Source organism: Oenanthe melanoleuca, chromosome 5 (assembly GCF_029582105.1).
Source record: "Oenanthe melanoleuca isolate GR-GAL-2019-014 chromosome 5, OMel1.0, whole genome shotgun sequence".
NCBI lineage: Eukaryota > Metazoa > Chordata > Aves > Passeriformes > Muscicapidae > Oenanthe > Oenanthe melanoleuca.
The window spans coordinates 7,346,331-7,367,828 of record NC_079339.1 but is presented as its reverse complement, the minus strand read 5'-3'; the positions used below and the strand labels follow the sequence as shown (position 1 = coordinate 7,367,828).

Genomic DNA, 21,498 nt, shown 5'->3' with positions numbered 1-21,498 from the left:
TGTATATGTTTTTTTAGTTATTTAGTTAATAAATTGCAAACACACTAAGAAACTCAAACAGAAGACCACATTCGAAAATATCCCCTGCATTTCTTCCTTTTGTCTCCTTTCCTTCACCTTGCCTTTTTTTTCCTTCTCTACACCTGACTCTTCTCCAACCCCTTCCATCTCATCTCCTTACAGTTCCTATGCTGACTGGCAGCCACAGAGGTTTAGTGGCCAGTGACACCCCAGTGCAGTCCCATGTTAGTGATCCCGCTTGTCTCCCGAACAGCCACACGTTCTCCCATGCCCACACTGTGTCTGTCTCAGGAATCAGGGATCTTGCACACTACACCTGAGCTTCTCACCCGCAGAAATGCTGCTCTGTCCGGTAGAACATCTTCCACGCTGTTCTGTATGCATGGAGTGCCCTTCCTGGACTGATTCATGAGGCCACCCACCACCTTCTCCTTGAAATCTCTCCTAAAGACCCACCTTCCCTAGATCCCCACTGAGCAATCATTCCAGTACTGATGGCGAGGCAGGGGGGCAGGTAGAAATAGCAGTGCTATTTTAGTAGTTTTCATAAATGTATTTTTGTGTAGAGACTTTGTTTGTGTTGAGCTGTACTTTTTCCATGCTCCTGTATATCATTTTGCTTCCCTAGATTGTGAGCTCTCCCGAGCAGGGGCTGTTCACTTCCACGTTCTCATGAAGTCTCCAAGGAAGAGTATCCCACTTCCCTGAGCCCCTGGGTGGTAGCTGGTGAAAAACAGGCTATGTCCTGGTCTTGGGTGAGGTTCAGTGTCATGGAAAGGAAATCTAGGCAGTGTCTTCTCTCAGCAAGGAAGGTTTTCCTTTTTTACATTTAACAGGACAGAACTGGGTTATTTTCCACTCTTTATTTTCCTGCTCTTCCCTGACCTCCTTCCAGGTGGTTACCAGAGGTTTCAGCTAGGGATATTTGCTGTTCTCCATTCAGAGAATATGGCAGAATAAACCACATTGCTACTCAAAAATATGTTTTGGCAGCATATAAAAAAAAATCTTGGTGTTGTTTTACAGTCTACTGTCAACCAAACATTCAGTTTTCTGGGTCAGAGATGAGGGAGGCATTAAGATAAAAATAATGGCTTCTTTGGCTCTGTCTGACTCAGCTTGTTGGTTATCTCTGGAGATGGGTTCTGGTTTATTGGGAGAGCAGGGAAAAGGAAGGCAGGACAGGACATAGGCTGTATTTTTTGATATTCAGGACAGAAGATAAAGTACTTGTGTCTGAAAAGGTGATAAAATGCTTAGGTTTGGAGCAGTATGGCATGGCCAATTCTGTCATTTTACTGCAGTTACAAAGCATGAATTGCTAAAATTTAACTTCATCTGTGACACTTTCTGCTTGCAGTAGTTGCCTGACTCAGAGATAGCTTCCAACCTTGAAATGCATGTGTGGAGTGGTCGTGTTTCCAAACTACTTTCTGGATTTTGTGGGATACCTGATGGGGGTGGGGGAGTAGTCTTCTTTCTTATACTTTGTAGTTTTCCAAAAACCATTGTATGAGCAAGTTATGGCAATGTGTAAACCAAGAGTTCTAGCAGCAACTTGTTGGAGGCAGCACTTAAAATGTGATTCCATTAATATTGAAGAATAACTAGCATATTTCTGCAGCAAATTGAAATGAAGGTTTGAAAATACTCTGAAAAGGAAAGATTAAGGGAAAAAATTGAGGTCATAATATTCATCATCACGACAGGAAAATAGGTATCATTAAAGCTTCAAAATTAATATTTTAAAACTTTAAATTTAACTCTGTTCATAATAAGCTTATGCAGCGGGTGGATAGCTTGGTTTTAAATGGCTTTTCTTTAAGTTTTTGTTTTGACTTATGAGTAACTCATTGTGGAGGGAGAATTTTAAAATTATATGATCCTTAAGGAACACATCCATAAGCTAAGATCTGTAAATATCTAGGTACATGATTTAAAAGTTTCCTGCTCCTCAGCTTTCTTTGCTGCTAGGAAATTGGCTTGATTTAGTGAATAATTTGGGATTTTCAGTGAAAGCTGAAGTCCACAATGTTGAATTTTAAAATATCTAATATAAAATCCTCTAAGAGAAGGGACAAAATGAAGAATAGAGCAGGTTAAATTTCCACAGAGAAATGGGAATGACAAGATAAATAATCCTTCTGCATTAATAAAAAAATCTGCTGGCAGTGTCTCATGGGTTGTAAGCCAGAGTGGTGCTTTGTTTGTTCTTAGATTTGATATGGTAATCAATATAAAATATTGATATATACCATATCCTGATAAAGTATATGTGTTGGTCCTGGTCTTTGGGGTTTGGTGTGGGCTGCAGTACCTACTGCAAATAAAGGATTTTCTCCTTTGAAGGGTTTAGATTCTATCACCACCTCACAGATACAGAATAACTGATATCATCAATACAGAATATTGTTACCTGGCATCAAGTCTGACCGGCATTTGAATAGAAAAATATCAGTTGATGGCATTCAAAACAGATATTATTAGCTCTGTCTGCAATAAGCATTCCCACTTCATCCCATTCATGTTGTCCATTGTTTCAAAGGTGGCACCTTCCAATGGCATCTGAAACAATGAAATTGCAGAGCAAATATATATAAATGAATGCCAGGCAGTGGATTAGCTCACAGTGTTCTGTTCTGTTTGAAGAGACCATTCCCAAAGCCGTCTGGGTTGAAAACTCACTTTTTTTGTTTCACTGTGGTGGAGTTGATGATGGAGATTTGTCTGCAGGGAACAATGCGAATACCACCAAAGCAACTTTCAGAGTGCTCACCATTGCAGCTCCTGAGATAGCTCCCAGCACCTGCAGTGCTTCTCTGTAGGAAGAAGATTTTCAGATCTTCACCAGACACTATTTCAGAAGATAAGAGCAAGAGGCATCAGGCTTCATGAAGAATTCTTGAAGGTTATCTGTTGTAAGTAATTGATTCACATTACATATTTGAAATTCTGATGAGGTGGCAGTGTAGTAATGAGGAAGAGGTTGTCATCGGGTTGTCATTTATCTCCAGCAGAAAGCAGTGACTCTGGGTAGAATTTGTCAACTCTGTGTGAAGAAATGCCAGCCCTTCATGGTTGGTGCAGCGAGGTTGCAGATTTTATGGGTTGTAGTGTAACTTGGGAGAGTCCACAGCAGTGTAAGTGTAGGATTAGGACATGGCTACAATATAAGTACTTTTCAAACACTTTGTGAGAGAAAAGTATGCAAAACTGACATGTTTCAAAAAGGGAACAATAATAAACCTGTGTTTTCCATGAAAAATATCTTTGCAATTTGCTGGTTAGCAATTTGTGCCACAGAATCCAAACTTAGTAGGTAACTCTGGGTATTAAAGACTTCTTCAGACCAGGATTTACTTTTCATGAGATGCTTCAACATTTTGGAAATGGGAATCCTGAGTAGAGGCTGCTTGAGTCTGTGTGGGTGTTCTCATCTACACTGTTATTGTTTTGAATATATCAGCTTATTCTTGAGGATGTAGCGCCCTGTCATGATACTTGTTTTTCTTTATTACAGGACTGTAATTGAAAAGGTTTTCAAAACCTTTCTGCATCAGCCTAACAAGACAATGGTATAAAAGAAGTTGGAAAAGGAATTGTAAGTGTTACAGAAAATGTGGTTTTGTAGCATTTACAAAGAGACCCATTAAATACATTGGTTTATGTGAGTGTGACTATGCTCAGATATTATCAATTTAATATCTAAGCACATTTTCAAAATCATGAAGGCTTGAGGAACAGTTAAAATTGCATGTGTTTCCCAACATGGCACAGTTAGGGCAGTGGAAAACTCATTCAGCACTTTTAATGTGTTCTCTCTCTTTTTCAGGAGCCAGGGAGATGAAGGACTTATCTCCCTCATCTCAAAACTCCCTTTGCTGCAATTTCTTTTTTCTTCTTTTTCCTTCAAATGTTCACATACCCATGTTAATTATTTTCTAATCTAATTAAAAATAAATGTTTTTAGATAATTCCTCATAGTTTGTTTGGTTTTTCCCCTCGGTGTGGAAGTGTCAGAGTTAAGTGTAAGACCAGAGAAGGCTGCGTCTTAGATCCTCCACTTTCTTTTTGGTTTCTTTGATTTGATTGCCTTTCTTTTGTGACTAGGCCAAATTTTCAAATGCTGTCTCTTAAACAGAACTTCAAATTGCCACTTAAATTCCACCTGGCTTGCAGGGTAGGAGTGGGTATTGACTATATTCTCTGCTTTGTTTTTGTTCTTGAACAGAAACCACTGTTAGACAATGACCATTCCTCTTTCAAGGTAGGCTGAATTGCAAGGCTTCAGCATTGCAGGTGTATTTTAAATGCCTGTATCATTATTTCCTTAATAATGAACATGCTGTTAAAGAGCTGGTACTTGAAAATTGTATCTCTAGAAAGGAATTTGAACATATACATTTTCTGTCTTCCTTAAAAATTACTTTAGATGGTGTGGTTATAATGTGTAAATGTGACTTGTGTGTAATAACGTGAAGCTATTTTCAGCCCTAGAAACACAAATAAGGCTTTCCTCCAAGAAAGTTTTGAGAGCTCTTTATTGTGAATGCCTACAAAGCATTTTCATAAATCATGTAATGTATTTATAGATAATGTTAAATGATTCATTTTAGTTACTAAAGTTTTTATGTTTTATTGATTTGTTTTATATATTTTTATTTTTTATTTTATTTTAGAGTACTTTGTAGAATTTATGGCATCCCAGAGAACAGACAAATATTTTTAGTTAATTTTCATAGAAGGAAGGTGTTTCAAGTGCCTTTATGTTTGACTGTATTGCAAAGCACTTTTATTATTTCCTCATTATGCTGACTGCTAAAGTAATATTCTCTGCCTGTTGTTTGCAGTATGGTAAATGTGTGGTTTGAGCATTGTGATTAAAGCACAATCCTGCAAATTGTTAATTTGGGGTGAGGCTGGAAGAAGGTAATTCCAGATTAAGATATAGTGGTGGCAGATTGATGAAGATTAGCCTAATTGTCCACATGAAAATTCAGGTCATTCCATTTCTGTATATTTTTAACTATACATTTACAGGACATAACTGTAGGCTGAACTTGTTGTTTCTTTCCTCTAATTTTGATCACAAACAAAAAATTTGGATTTAGAACTTTACCTTTAATGTTCCTTCTCTGAATCAATGCTTTAGCTAAGTCTAGTCTTTAAATGGTCAGTGGTGTGTCGAAGGCCTTGCTATACTTTACCTACTTTTGGACTTTGATGAATTTTTACACATCTGATCCTGTTTGAAGAGCTGAAAAGAAAGCCATTTTTTCTCAGTGGGCACAGATCCATTTTTAGCCATTTTAACCAAAGAGGAGTCACCTTTTTTTTCCCCCAGGGACACTGTCAAGTGAAATTGCTTCTGTGCCAAGCAACATTATCAGATGACCTCCTGTTGTCTGACCAAGCTCTCTTTTGAAATTAGTAGGTACTCACCTGCCCATTAGCACTGGGAAGATGGTCTAGAATTTTTGTTCATCTGGTTGTTTGAAAGCCTTGTCCAGATCCTCAGACCCACTGTTTGCCCAAATTGCCCTTTAGTAGCTCTCCCACCCACAGACATTCCCCCTGAAATTTTTATCCAGTTACTTCCCAGCTATTCTTTTACAAATTAAGGAGCAAGGCCTTTGGCATATATGGAACTGCCAAAAACCTAAAAGAAATGCAGTGCAAATATTTTCACATAGTTGATTTTGATGCTGGTTTGGGGTTGGTTTTTTTCTTTTTTTCCTTTTTTTTTTTTTTTTTTTTTTTTTTTGGGGGGGGCTTTTTTTTTTGTTGTTGTTGTTGTTGTTTGTTTGGGGTTTTTTGGTTTTTTTGAGTTTGTTTTGGTTTTTTGTTTGTTTGTTTTTTGTTGTTGTTTTTGTTGTTGTTGTTTTGTTTTGTTTTGTTTTGTTTTGTTTTTTGTTTTTTGTTATTTTTCCCAGACACGGAAACTTAATTACATGCGTAATCACTCCTGGTCTTCATGCTATAACAAGCTACTTGTACTTAAAAGAAATTGGGAATAAAAATTGAATTCAAAATACCGAAGCAACACCGCGCCATATTTTTGTGTGGTGTAAGAGAACCTCTGTGCATTTTGAATAGGCACACATGAAGACCACCCCTTTAGTTTCGGTGCTGCTTCTGTAACCAGTTTTGCAGTTATTGACAAGGAAACAAATTTTATCGGCTAACGGAGGAAATTAAACTAAACCTGCAAACTCGTATTTAGAGAAGGCGATGGAACAAAATTCTTGCATGTGCAGTGCCTGACACTAAGGGCTGTGTGCCCAAACCTGTTGCCACCAAAGAAGAATGAATGTCCTGTGTTTCCATCACTTTTCCAAAGGAAAAATGCATGTGCCCAGTATTTGCCTGCAGATGCTGGACCAGGTGGGTGATCCTACAGCACTGAGGTGCCATTGGCATTGTCTGAAGTGTTGCATAATGTGCCTGGTACAGTTTCTGTCTGTATCTATCTTAGGTATTTACAAGGCACCTATCACCTTGGTACCTAAGCAGTTTGAGAAATGCACCCACCCCAGGAGGGATGATGAGATACAGACAGAGGCCCAGGTCCAGAGCAGCAGAGGCAGGGCCTGGGAAGCTCCCCCGCTGTGTTCCCGCTGTTGTTGAGCTCCTGGCCCACTTGTTGTGGCCAAGGGACATCTCCACCCACCTGTCTGTCAGCAGGAAGAGACGGTGCCCCAGCCCTCCTGAGCAGCTCCGCTGGTGGGCAGTCTGAAAAGGAAAGATAATGGAAAAGGCAACGATCCGGTAGCAGAGGTGAAACAGGAATGGTGGGATTTCAAAAGGAGGGCTTCTTAAAGAGCAGCACATCTCAGGGGAGGGATCAGCTGCCAGTCCAAGTGGCAGGTAAGGCACAACACAGGCATAAATCTCAAATGTTCTTCAGTGACCAAAAGTTAAAGAAATACTTCTGATGTCTAAAGTTTGTGTATATCCAAAGCCCTGCTCTGTTCTTGGCCTCTGTCTCAGTCCTCTACCCCTGAAGCTGAATCAACCATTCAGTAGTCCTCTGTGTATCTCCTCCCAGTAATTGCTACAATCCTAAAAATGCCTAATGACCAACACGAAGGACTCTCAGTGGTAACGAACGTTGTGGTGCAAGGACACTACATGGTATAGAGTGCTCCAAAATAATGGACATATTCATGAACCTAAAGGCTGGAATAAACTTGGCTTTGATCAGCATGCTCAGGGCAGGATGGGGCAAACCACAGCTCTTCCCTGCAGGCACACCTGGAGCAGCTCTCCTGTGGCCTCCAGGAGCACCTGCTGATCCACCATGTCAGACCAGGCTGTGTGTCAGCCCAGAGAAACACCTGGATAGACAGTAGGAACAGAGGATCTGTCTGGCAGATTCTGCTCCTCTGCAGAAACAGAGAACATGTCCAACAGGGGAGAAAGGGAGATAGCCAGGACTTTGGTGGAGGCTCACCAGTTCCTATTGCATGGACCCCCCCCCTTAAACACAAAAGAGTCACTGAGGAAAAACAAGAAACAGCCTTCCAAAACCTGTGAATCCCAAGGGGCTTTTGGAAATAGCTGCGTAGTACCCACAATGATCAAACACTAAAGCTGAAGTGCAGTGGGTCACTGACTTTCAGATGTTTCTGCTCCCTTTAGTCCATTTTCATGCTCCTTCCTGAGTCCCTTCTTTGGCCATTTAGAGATGGAGATGGAAGTCCTGCCCCACCGGAGCAAGGGACATGAGGTTAGGAACGTGAACCTTAGAGGCTGCAGGTTTGATGGCTGCTATCACTTGGTATAAAGATACCTGTAAGAGACAGAAGTGACTGCCTGTAAGTCATATCTATCACTGTGAGCAAAATGCTGCATGTAGGAATCGTGTGTCAGGTGGAAATTGCTAGAAAGATCAGAGAATTTGACCTCTTCCCTTTGCTTCACACCCAAGGAAGCCAGCTGTGCTTCTTTGTGCACACTGTATTTAAAGCTTGAAAAGAAAGAGATTTCTTTTTTTTTTTTTTAAAGCAAATGAACAACCAAATTAGGTCAGCCATGTTGGTGCATGGTTTGATCCATGGCCGATTTTGACTTCACAGTTGTAGTGGCCTCTCTCTCTCTCTTGTTTTGGAAGTGACCCCTTTTCCAAAGAGTTAAAGGAAGTTAGTTGAGGTCACTCTGTCAGCTGTTTAAAGATAAGGACAGTTTCTGGCTAAACCCAGTTTTGCAATGCCCCTGCTGTGCCTGGCACACCTCTCTCACAGCCCCAGCCTAGGTTCTGGTGCAACCAATCTGGCCAAGGAGCGCCCAGAATTTAGGGCGGCTTTTGGTCACCAAGGAATTAATTTCTTGGGCAGAGACTCACATGTTCACCCAGGTGGTGTCAGCCAGTGACCTCCAGGCAATTTTTCCATAATTGCTCCTTAGTGAAGGAAAGTTTGTGGAAGGCCATGCCTGTAACACACCCTCAGTTCCCCGTGCCCCATGCCAATGCTTCCCAAAGCTTCCAGAAACCAGAGTTGCTGAGAGATGCTGAACACCTTGTTACAAATAACAGTGATGATTATTCCTCCTTCTCATTGCCAGCCAAATTTACCAACCTAACCTAAAGCCTGTGCATGTATTCATTATTCAGAAGTATTCGCCAAGAGTTTCCGCAATTAACTTTCTGCCTAGGGGTTTTCACAGACTCTTTGCTTTTTGTCATTTGTGTCATTGGTCACTGATTGCCAGATGCTGTTCTTTCAGCTCTGAAAGGCTGAAAAGACTGATTAGGAGGATGCCAAGTGGTAACATTTCATAGGACATAAGGAATTTTGCAAAAATTTATTATTGCGCTTTTTCAGAGAAATGCTTCATGAGCCTCTGGCAAATATGTAGACATGCACAAATAACAAATGTGTTCTGGTCTCCCTGAATCTGAACAAACCAGACACAGTGTTAATGGAATGACTACAGAAGTATTCATAAGTCAATGTGGAGTTCGGAGGTTTTTGATTTCATTTTGCTTTCATTTTTGACTTCCAGTATAGTTTGGTTCTACTTACTTGCCAGTTGTTAGGTGGGCTCTGTTTAGAACACTTGCCAGCTAAATGGGGTTTTCAAATATGGGGAATTTTCAGTTGACATGTTAAAAGAAATGCCAAGACATTCTGTATGACCAGTGGCTCTGCCAGAATGGGTATTTATGATCCCTTACCTCACTCTAATTCCATAGGCTTCAACTGAAGTGTGTGTTTGCTTTGTGTGGTAAAAGTAGGTCCCCTGTTTTTTTGTTCTTTTTTTTTGTTTTGTTTTTTTTCATGTGTACTCAAGTAGGAAAATGCTGAGAAATAATTTCATGGTCCTACACTGTAGTTGTTAAGAGAGCTTTGCTAATGAAGGAATGCAGCTATGGCTGTATTAGACAAAGCAGGAGAAGAATTGCCAAGGAAGAAGCAGTTCTTAGTTAGGTTCATATATAGTCCCTTTCAAATCTCCATGAAGTGGAAGAGCCAATGATTGCATGACAGTTTGTCCCTAAAATTCATTTTCATAAGGAGCTCATGCCTTTTTACAAATACAATTTCATCCTCACTTTCCATAAAACATGCAACTGGACAGTCCAGCCAGACACAGAGAGACTATGAATACTTTGAATGTGAATACTTTGAAGTAGTGAATATGCTAAATGCACGAATAATATCCATTATTTTAGCACTTAAAAGTCATTCAATGAAGTCACACAGAATCCCTTTTAGAGCACCATAATATTGCAGGCACATGGGTGTAGAAATAATGAGTACCACATTGTGGTAGACAGGGATTGAGATATAGGAGGAGGGATCCTTGGGTCTGTCAGAAAAAGCTTTTCATTTCATTATATTTCACATAAAATAATTTTTTAAAAAAATGAACAAAACCCTGCCCTGATTCATAAACAGAACCAAAAGTATGGTTTAACATGACCTCATCAACACCTTGCAGATACAAGCTTACAGCTTCCACTGAGGCCTGAAGACCAGTATTTCAAAAAGCAGGAATTAATCCTTAAAAACACTCAAAAAGCTTTTTCCAAGACTGGGATGCCAGAGAGTAGGCACAGCACTGATCTGGCACTCAGGCTACTGCGGTGTGAGCTGCAGCAGCTGGGTTGGGTCACAACCCTTCTGAAAGCAGTGCTTCTCTCAACCGTCCCTTGTCTGAGCATGGGGAATGCAGGGCTTTGGGCTTTGGGCTGCCTCCTTCAGCCACACTGCTCAGGGTGATTTCTCGTGACCAAACCGGCCTCCCTCAAAAAAAAAGTAAAAAAAAAAAAAATGTAGAGGACTCATTTTTTTTATCTGAAATAACTGAAAGTGTACGAAGTCCCAGTCACAGCCTCACGTAATACAGAGCAGTGCAGGACGGAGCTGGGCAGATCATTCTCCCTTGTGAGCTAGTGATTCCTGTGGGTGCAAAATCTCAAGGCTTTCCTGCTATTTGGGAGGGCATTTTGCTCTAGAGCTGCCATGGAGAAGCACTTGCACCCAGATTTCCACCACACACCCTCAGACAAGGGAAGAGGTAGCCAGGGGAGGGGAAAACTCAGTTCATTTCCAGGATACAAAGAGATCCCAGTGAGCAATGCCCTCAGATAGCATTTCCTACTGTTTGGAGAAGAGAGCAAGGAAAATCTGGCAAATGTTGGGGAGGGCATTGCTCACGGGATAATCCTATGGATGGCCACCGTCACGTTGCAGCAGTGATTTGGGAGAGATTTTGGGTGGGGGTGGCGTGAGACGTCGGACAAAAGTGAAGATAGCCAGCAGTGCTTCAGAGCAACAAAGGGCTGCCCTCAGCCAGTGGTGGAGCACATCTGGCACCCCAGGAAACTCAATTGGACCCTTGGCCCTGAGCTCATCACCACTGCAGTGCATAGGTGAGCTACTCGTTAGGTTCACTGACATTTCCTGTCACAGTCATGCTGAGGGGAATTTGGTAGCTCCTGCCTTGGGATGAAGCATGGCTGTGTGTGTTCTGGGTACAGGACAGTGTGCATTGAGACCAAAAGTGCTTAATGACGCCAATTGCCAGGTGCCCGATGCAGTCACTAAACTTTAGTCCGCCCTTCCGTTTGCCCAAACACATACACTCTGGCTTCCCAACTGGCTTCTTTCTATGTGTTGTCCAATGCATGTAGATACCTCCATCTGCCTGGCCTCAGATACAGTGGTTGTTGCTCCTCTATTTGATTGCCAGATGTCACTGGGGAGCAAGATGGGGAGGTTCCTGGATCCTCGGGGCAAGCCAGCCATCACCGAGGGAGCTCGCTGTCCACGCCGGCCGAAGAACAGGAATCCTCGGTGCCTGCCTCTGATGAAGACTCGCCAGCCAGGACCACAGAGAGCTGGCAGTGGCCGCTGTCCTCGTCTGAAACGCACAGCAACGTTGGGGAGGATTTTGAGGGATTTCAAACGCCAGCGCGGACTCCGGAGTGCACCATGGACATACAGTCTCCCGGGGATCAGTCACTCAGTAGGACTCCTCAGTTTGAAAGTGACTCTCCTGAGGAGGAGGGAAATGATGAGATGAATGAAGAGCGCTGCGGTGTTGAGCCTGTCACTAGGGATCGGGGTTGGAGAGGGCAGCCCCAGCTAACAGAGGGAGAGAAGCTGTTGATGGAAACCAACAGTAGGATTGTGCAGCTGCTGGAAAATATCAAGAGGGAGCATGCACAGTCCATGGGTCTCATGTCCCAGTCCATGGGCCGTATGGAGCTGCAGCTGGGCATTGTGGCTACCTCCACAAGAGCCATCCATAACTACCTGTCAGAGATTTTAGCTTTCCTCAAGCAGCCGAGGACGCAGGTCCTTGAAACGCGCATCTCCCAAAGAGCCACCCCCCATGTCGAGTTGACGTGTGCCTCGACATGGACTGGTGAGGACGCAGTGGCATCCTCCACTGTGTGCTTACCAGGGGCCGAAGGGACGAGCGACTCTCGTGACCCGCCGCAGGCCACTCTGCCTTGTCGCAGTGGCCGGCTGCAGAGAGCCATAACCGAGAGGGCCTCGCTGCCCATGCCTCCACGCCAGGCAAAAGGGGGAGGGAAGAAAAAATAACCACTCCATAGGATTTTTAGAGTTTTTTTAAATGTGCCTGTCCTTTTAATTCTTAGCCATAAGGCCATCGGTGGCAGAGTTCAATCATTTCCTACATTGGCTAACATTGTATTCTGGCTGACTAGATTAGTCTAACATTTTGTAGTTTATATTTGCACTGTTAATGATGTGTGCTGCTGGTATTTGAAGAACATTTGCCTCTGTTCTTTCACTTTAACTTCATATGAGCATTTTTTTACTCTGTGCCAGGCATTCATTGCTTTTCTTACAAATACAAGTCATTTCTTGAGGCAGCTGTTTTTTGAGTTTTCTTTCTCCATTATCCCACCCCCTCTGAGCAAGCACTTGGGACCTGGTGGTAAGTATAGAGGTCTTGGCAATACTCGCCTCCCAAACTGTGTTCGATCAGTCTTTGCCTGGTGTTTCTGGCATGCCAGCCTGAGGTGTTGGGGTATAGCCTGTACTGGATCATGACCATTCTTATCCTCTGTGGGTCTCACCAGCTCACTTCCTAAGACCCTCGGTGGAGCTAATCCACATGTCTTGGCTATGTCGTACAATAAGTAATGTTGCCAGGATCATACCTCATATTTCTCTTTTTGGGGGCTGTATAGTGATGTGCCACCAGATCTATCCGGGCACCTGACTCTAGTTTTCAAAGTTCATTTGATGATGGATCTGGTGGCTTGATGGGCAGCATTATACTTTTTCCTCTGAGAGAGTCTGGGGATTTGGAACAGGAGTCACTAAGCAATGGGTTCTAAGGGGATAAGAGCCATCTCCTGCAACAAATCTATTAGGAGGAGACTGTCCCCTGTAATTATCACAGATATTAATTATTAAAGAAAAAGAAAAAAAAAAAAAACAACTTGCCTAGCAGCCAGACCTCTTGAGAACGTAAAAGTCATGCCATGCTGTTGGGTACTGTACTACTCTGTCTGTGATTAAGAGCTTTTCATCAGAGACATAACCTACATCATGATAAAAGAGAACTACTTTCTGTGCCTTTAGGCCATCCAATTTCCTGAGGGCTGGCACCCTGAGCAGGGCACGGATCCCATTGGTAACCCAACAGGGCAGACGGAAACACACTTTGGCAATAAATTACTTTATATCTGTTGGTGCTGCCTCTCTCGGGGGAATTTAATATAGTGGCATTCAAATTGCTATATGCATGCAGAGGCATCAGACTGGCTTTTACATGTGGTATTCCTGACAGTTCTCTGGAAGGATGCTGCTCCCAGGAGCCCCTGGAGCTGTGGGGACAGGTTCTCTCACAGGTGTAGCATGGCTCCTGTGTTTGACTCTCAACACACCGTTGTGACTTCTCAGGAAGGTGCAGAGCAGTTTCTATGGAAAATGCCAGGGAATAATCGTAGGCCTAGAAATCCTCTTCTGTGACTACAACTAAGCCCTGCTCTCTGGCCACTGAGATGTAGACTCCTCTTCACTGTCTTCCAGCGAGGCTGAGGTTATTCAGAGCGAAGCAGATCAGAGTTTGTTACTCTACTAGCCAGCCACAAACTGTTCCTGTAAAAGTGTGTATGCGTGTGTGCTTGTAGCTGTACTCTGCTAAACAACCGGTTCAAGGAGGAAATGCAGCTGGCATGGCCAACCTCCAGTGCAGGCTTTTCCCTCATTCCTTCCTTTTGACCTTCATCCAGCTGCATTTTAAAAATCCTGTTGGAGGCAGGCTTCTTTGCGCCACTCTGTCAGCATACCTCACAGCAGGTGCCAATTTTTGCATCCTTTTTGTGACTTTTTTCTCTCTCTTTTGCCAGGGTTATTTGTAAAGTTATCCTCAGAGAATTTCCAGCACGAGCTTGTGAGCTCCCTTCTCATTGGTACAAGGAGTGCATGCTGCAGAGTATTTGAGGTCACAAGAAGGTTGGGAGGAGAGCTAATTAGTGAGCCTGACAAATGATTCAAGTAGGAGTATATTTGGAACATGTGGTGTGGGTGCAGGAGGGGTTTGCACTCTGGTGCTGTGGAGACAAACAGCTTGAGACACAGGCGAGTGAAGGTTTGGCCCAACACATCTTCTTTCTCTGGGATGAGTCTGAGTGAGGCTGACTGCGGCTCAGCCAGTCCATTTCCTTGGCCAGAGGAGCACATTGGATAAGGCAGTGAGGATATTTTTGTTTCACGTCGTGCTTTCATTCCAGCAGGGTGGGGCAGTTGTGGCCAGGTGTTCAGATTTGGATGATACCCACAGGACCCGCCATGTAGCTGTCGCCATTTAGGATTAGTCTCCACGTGCTGGCTGCTTCTGTGGCCTCACATTTTTTGTTGTAGTAGCTCCAAAATTACAACCTCCACTCTACCTTTGCTTTCTGATCCAAGGGCAGTTGAGCAAGAGAAGAAACTCAGTTGGAACTGCTGTTGGAAGTGCCACACAAGGAAGCCCTAAAGAGTTCCTTGCAAAGCAGCTCGAGGTTTAAGCCGCCCTCCTCTCCCATTTCCGAGTGCTTTGGCTAAATGTGGCAAATGGGAGCAGCCATAGGGTGAGAAGGACTAAAAACCTGCAAGACAAGAAACCTGCAATAAACTCACACAAAATCAGGCGTTTTTTCCCCACATGGAAATAGTAGATGATTTTAAGAATTGATACCAACTGATATTTTGGTCAGATCCAAAACTGGGATCTGACTTTTAGGGTTGTCTAGCAAAATAAGTGCAGTTGGAGGGTATGTATATTTCATCCCTAACAAATATTTTCATGCTTTTTCAAGTGTCTGTCATGGCCTCATCACTCTTTCCCTGTAGCTTTTTGTTGTCTGAATGGGTATCTGGTTACATGTGTCTGTTCAAAATAAAGGGGATCACTTCTTACATGGCATATTTCTGTTTCTCATGTGCAGATTTTGAGTGCTTCAGTTTACAAGGCTCCCTTCTTTCTGTATCCCAAAGATTAGTTGTTTGGCTTCTGGGATGAGAGCAAGGGTGGGAGAGCCTTAAGAGGAAATCTCTGCCCAGCTGAAGCTCTTGCTGATAGATCCCCATGAGTACCATTCTGCAGTCCAGCCATATTTTTGTTGTATAGGGTAAATGTTCATGGTTACACCATTGCTTTCTGATGCCTTTTGCTGAGCAGAAGTGCAGATATTTTTTCTTTCAGAAGTTTGTATTACAAAGCCTTATGGAATGTGACATGAAGTTGGTTTTTATTTTTGAATACATGTGATGATTTTAAGATTTTTTTCCTTTTCTCCTTCCACTGGATGATTTAAAACCTACGAAAAAAATAAAGCAGGCCAATGAAAAGACTTGAATGCTAACTTCAATTGAAACAGCAACACTATTCTTGTGAGACAGTTTTCAGCAGTGTTCACCTTACTGCTTACTGCTCAGCCTTTCCTTTCCTGCCTGCTCCCTGACCCTCTGTGACACTGAAATATCCACTTCTAGGACAACCTTCTTCCTAACTCAAAGGCTAAAAGTTCTTCCCTCTCTTCTTCTCCTGTGTAAAATATCATCCTTGCATCACCCAGATCTACTGTTTAACAGGATCAAAAGTTCTTTTCCTCCTGCCTTATTCCCATCCATATCAATATCCAGGGCTCTGAGCACGCTGCTCTCCAGCAAGAGGTAAACTTTAAATCCCTTAATACAATATTTGGGATAGTAACACCAGCTCTAGATCACCAGAAGCCTGGGGTTTTTTATAGTCTATAGTATCCTAATAAAGTAACTATACTTGTTTGACAAATAATAAATTATTTGGGAGATGGAGCTAATTGCTGAAAAGCAGCATTGCTTTAACTCGTGTTGTGGAAGCCTAGGAGCCAGGCTGAGTTGTTGCACTCACAGAAATGCCGCAGACTATGCAACTAATCCTAATTTTGGTGAAACTTCAAAGGAAAAGACACTAAATTATCGTGATACAGCAAGCAAATGCAATGGAAGATGTAGTAAGGAAAGCTGTTGGTGTGATTTCAGTTTGGATTCTAGCAGAGATTCCAAACTCAAATTTTCTTGAAGGCTTGGTCTAGTGATTTAATTTCTCTGTGCCTTGGTTTTGTAGCAGTAGGAAAAAAAAAAAAAAAAAAAAAAAAAAGGAGTTGTCAGGCAACAATTAGTTGATTATACTGTACTTGGAGGTCTTCAGTGTGAGGGAATAACATTTTGTATTAAATGCTGATGAACCTTGTTTGTGACCAAATTTGGAGATGGGGCTAACACCAGCACTCAGCTTTGGAATATCTTAGTTAAACTTTTCCCTGTATTTTACCATCACATCATGCAGTAGATCAGAGTCCCAAATTCTCATTCAGATTTAGACTTTGCCTATTTTTGGTCTGCTTCTGACCACGACGATTCCCAAACTGTCCAGTTTTTAAAAGAAGTTTAAAAAAAAAAAATCAAAAATCACCAACCAAACAAAAATGCATATAAATTTCATTTAAACATAGATGCACTTAGCAGTGCTAGCCTACAAGTTCAAGAGTGTGAACAAATCAGGATGTGATTACTTAAGGAGAATAGGTGTAAAAGAGCACTTCTGGAGTACTTGTTATTGTCCAAAATATCACTGAAATTCTGATGACTAAGTACAGTCTGCTTATCTCTATTTGAAACAGTGCTGTACAGATTCACTATTTCTAAAGGTCTTCTTTCCATTTCTATATAGATATTCTCCCTTCACATTTTGAAGGTTTGAAGAAGAGGATTGTTTTTCGAGTCACACTAAGTAAACATTAAATGCATGCAGGCTTAAAACTAAAGCATGCATGTTATGTAGCAGCAATAAAAAGTGCTCGGCTTGCACGACTTATGATGCTCAAGCATTGCCTTGTTAAAATGCCAAAAAAAACTTTTTCTTTGCGTTTTTTTGAAAAGTAAATCTCTTCCTTTGACCTTGCAATACTTAACTTTTCCGTTTCTTTGGACAAGTGATATTTATTTTACTGAATGCTTTTATATTACAGATAAGGTGGATGAAATAGTGCCAGTTTCCAAGCCATCAAGAATTGCAGACAATGCAACTGTGGACTCCAGAGTGGCAACTATAAAACAGCGGCCTTCTAGTAGATGTTTTCCCTCAGCTACAGATATGAATGTGAGTGGCAGCCACGAAGCACTGCTTTATTCCTTCTGATGTATCTAATTCCTTGATTAAATAATGCCCAATGCTTTTTAAGGGAAGAACTGACATTAATACTATAGCACATATTAAAAATTAAATGCCAGAACTCTGAAATTGCATCATTTAATTGCAGAATTTAACCTTAAAAAACTTTGCAGGTAAAAAAGTAACTGATTTTATTGCATTTTGGACATACTTTTCCATTACCCACCTTAAGCTGTTGCCTTGTAAATGATATCAACAAACTCCACTTACAGTTGCTGTCCTGAGTGTTTAAACAAAGCCCAACCTTCCCTTTCTCTTCTCCTCCTCTCCAAAAATACCCCTAGATTTATTAATTTCCATAAGAATTCTCAGTGAAAAGGGTAATGGATGAGGTATTATTTCCACATGGGAGACTTTTGTGCTTTAATTCTATTGGGGTTTCTGTTTGCTCTTTTGTAGTCCATGTATGAGAGACAGGGTATTGCAGTGATGACGCCCACTGTCCCAGGGAGCCCTCAAGGTCCTTTTCTGGGTATACCTCGGGGTACAATGAGAAGACAAAAATCTATAGGTAAAAGCCTCTCTTGTATGGTTTTGTTCATTAATAGCATACTTTTAGTAACTTTGCTTCTTTCCTAAAGTGTGTTTCTCCAACATTTTTACCCCAGTGAGTGGCTGTTTAATCTTTATACAAAGCTCAAGGGAAAAGAAGTTTGTGTGTAAGATGATGTAATTTCCACATTCTGTTTTGCAAGTATGGAATTATTATTTGGTTATTTTCTTTAGAATGTTCCCTCTAACAAGGCAAAAAAAAAAAAATGATCAGTACAAGCCTTTTGTAAAACATAAGGCCAAAATATTATCCTTTTTTTCCTTGTTATTGAGGTGAAAGCATTGTAATGCTGTGTAGTTTGCTAAGAAATGCTGATGTAAAATTAGCATTCAAACTATCCTAGTATTACCCAGTTAATTATGTTAAGAGCCATATTTGTAATGTTATCTTTTGAAATGCATAATTATGAGGTTTTTTCCCCCAATAGGATCTTCACTGGCCCTTCCCTAAATTTCAATTGCATCTTAAAAATTCTTTAGGTTTCTGAGTTGTTTTATTATATGCGTTTGTTGAGTGCTGGATGGAGCAAGGAAAAAGCAGCTTCTCTGCACAGAATGTCTTCCTGGTTCATAGTTTTCAAAGAAAATGTGCTTTTCTGCAGCATCTTGATGATACATAAACACCAAACATTTGATCCATTTAATTAAAATTCCATAGCATCCTTTTCAATCATGGCACTTGGGATGTCCAGCAAGAAAGAGTGATTATGGTGGGAATCAACCTAAAGGCCTCTTTTGGAATTTTGCATACTCCTCATGCCGTGGGGAATGCACCCTGGAATTTTGGGTTGGATGGAGAAATAGTACAGCATGAGGGATCTTGGTGGATGTGGAAGTATTTTAAATGCACTTTCTGGTTTTTCAGGAATAACAGAGGAAGAGAGGCAGTTTCTGGCCCCTCCTATGCTGAAGTTTACCAGGAGTCTTTCAATGCCTGACACCTCTGAAGATATCCCACCGCCACCACAGTCCTTACCTCCCTCACCACCACCACCTTCTCCCTCTCTGTACAACTCCCCCAAATCCCTGACAGCCCGGAGCTACGGAACGATCAAACCTCCATTTAACCAGAATTCAGGTGCAAAAATCTCTTTGGTTAGGCCCGAGAGCGTGGGGACAATGATAAGGGACAAAGGGATCTATTACCGGCGGGAACTGGACCGGTACTCCCTAGACTCGGAGGACCTGTACAACCGGAGTGCAGCAGCTCAGGCGAATTTCAGGAGCAAGAGGGGCCAGATGCCGGAAAACCCCTATTCCGAGGTCGGGAAGATCGCCAGCAAAGCAGTTTATGTGCCAGCCAAGCCAGCCAGGCGGAAGGGGATGCTGGTGAAACAATCCAATGTGGAGGACAGCCCAGAAAAGACCTGCTCTATTCCAATCCCAACCATCATCGTCAAAGAGCCATCCACCAGCAGCAGCGGGAAAAGCAGCCAAGGGAGCAGCATGGAGATCGATCCTCAGTCTTCAGAGCAGCCCGGACAGCTCCGGCCTGATGACAGCTTGGGAGTCAGCAGTCCGTTTGCAGCAGCCATCGCAGGGGCCGTGAGGGACAGGGAAAAGAGGCTGGAAGCCAGGCGCAATTCCCCAGCCTTCCTCTCCACAGACCTGGGAGACGAGGACGTTGGATTAACCCCACCAACACCACGGATGAGGCAGTCCAAGTTCAGCGAGGAGGCAATGTTCAGCAGTGAGGATGGTTTTAGACAGCTCATGTCATCATCTCCGATTCCCCCACCCAGAGAGCCTGAAAACCTTTTTAACAGCAACGAGCCCAGCAACCAGAGCGACTCAAGGACATTGAATGCTCCATCCAAAACGAAAGGTACTGACAACAGTATGGCGTCAGCCAAGCCCACGAGTGCTCCCGGCTCGGACAGCTACGTCCACCCGGTCACAGGGAAGCTGTTGGATCCAAACTCGCCACTTGCCCTCGCACTCTCTGCCAGGGACAGAGCCATGAAAGAGCAGACACAGCAGATTCCAGGCAAAGGGGACGCTGTCAAAACTGACCTTAACAAACCGCTTTACATCGACACCAAGCTGAGACCCAACATGGAAACGACTTTTCCTGTTACTGCCACTGTCACCAGGCAAAATACCCGCGGCCTGTTGAGACGGCAGGAGACTGAGAACAAGTACGAGATGGATGCAGGGAAAGAAAAGAAACCTGAGGAGAAGAAGAACATGTTAATAAACATCGTCGATACCTCGCAGCAAAAATCAGCTGGCTTGTTGATGGTGCACACAGTGGACACGGCAAAGTCAGATGATATGCCCGAGGATGAGGAGGAAAAGGGAGCTGAGATGGAGCCAAGCCCTGAACACTCCCCGCCGGAGAGGCCAGAGGGCAGCGAGGAAGCGGAGAGCGAGCTGAGCGTCCCTGCCGCGCCCGAGCCCCCAGCTTCCCCCTGCAAAACCATCGTGGCCACCGGCTCTGTGGACGACCCCGTCATCCTCCCTTTCCGCATCCCCCCGCCGCCCCTGGCCTCAGTGGACATCGACGAGGAGTTTCTGTTCACCGAGCCGCTGCCCCCTCCCTTGGAGTTTGCCAACAGCTTCGACATCCCCGACGACCGCGCAGCGCCCGGCTCGGCGCTGACAGACCTGATGGCGCAGAGGAAGAATGGCACCCCTTCACCCAGCCAGCCAGCAAACTCCTTGGATGGCAAAAAGCAAGCAGGTCTCTCAAACTGTTTGCCTGCCTCCTTCCTGCCACCCCCTGACAGCTTTGACAACGTCACCGACTCTGGGATTGAGGAAGTTGACAGTCGGAGCAGCAGTGACCATCACCTAGAGACAACCAGCACTATCTCAACGGTGTCCAGCATCTCTACCTTATCCTCGGAAGGAGGGGAGAACGTGGATACTTGTACAGTCTATGCAGATGGGCAAACATTTCTGGTGGACAAACCCCCAGTACCTCCTAAGCCAAAAATGAAGCCCATAATCAACAAAAGCAATGCACTTTACAAGGACGCGCTGATCGAGGAAACTGTAGACAGCTTTGTGATCCCTCCTCCCGCTCCGCCCCCACCTCCCATCAGTGCCCAGCCCAACCTGGCAAAAGTTGTCCCCCAAAGGACATCCAAGCTATGGGGGGACGTGCCGGAGGTGAAAAGCCCGATTCTCTCAGGCCCCAAGGCTAATGTCATTAGTGAATTGAACTCAATACTCCAGCAAATGAACAGAGAGAAGTCCTCAAAGCCAGGGGAGGGATTGGAGTCACCGACTGGAACGAAAACTGCGAGTCTCAGTACAAGGTAAAAGTAATTAACCAAATCATTTTCTAAAAAGGCTTGATCTTGGTTTTTTGGTTTTTGGATTTTTTTTTGTTTTTCTTCCATCCCTTTGCTAACTTCTCCTGTAAATCACATAGATTAAAGAGGAGTGTACTTTGCTTAACGAATAGTCTGTGTCAGACAAGAATTTCTTACACTGTCAACATTTGTGTTGTCTAGATGATAGGACAAGAGCTTTCTCAGCCTTCAACTTCAAGGTTTGCACAAACCTTTCAGTTGTTTTGATGTGAATTTCTTTGATTTATCTTTAAATTTTTTTTCTCTTTAGTTTCTTTCCTTTAAAAATGGGGTGATAATTCAATTTTTCTTCAGTCCCGTGGGGTATTTTGGCTTTAAAGGGGTACAAAGTGTTTTTGCCAAGGGTTGTCTTGCATTCACTGTGTGGTGTCATTTGATTCATGCTGAGACCCCTCCTAATCTACTTCATCATAAA

At 43.1% G+C, this 21,498-nt stretch overlaps 1 protein-coding gene across 1 annotated transcript in view; it reads left to right on the top strand.

Moving 5' to 3' along the window:
• SHANK2 (SH3 and multiple ankyrin repeat domains 2) overlaps positions 1-21,498 on the top strand; it is a 247,754-nt gene that overhangs the window by 212,581 nt on the left and 13,675 nt on the right. Inside the window, exons 19-21 of the mRNA XM_056493219.1 lie at positions 17,009-17,139; positions 17,611-17,722; positions 18,629-21,026. Of these exons, the coding sequence (XP_056349194.1) occupies positions 17,009-17,139; positions 17,611-17,722; positions 18,629-21,026 (2,641 nt within the window). The remainder of the gene's footprint in view (positions 1-17,008; positions 17,140-17,610; positions 17,723-18,628; positions 21,027-21,498) is intronic.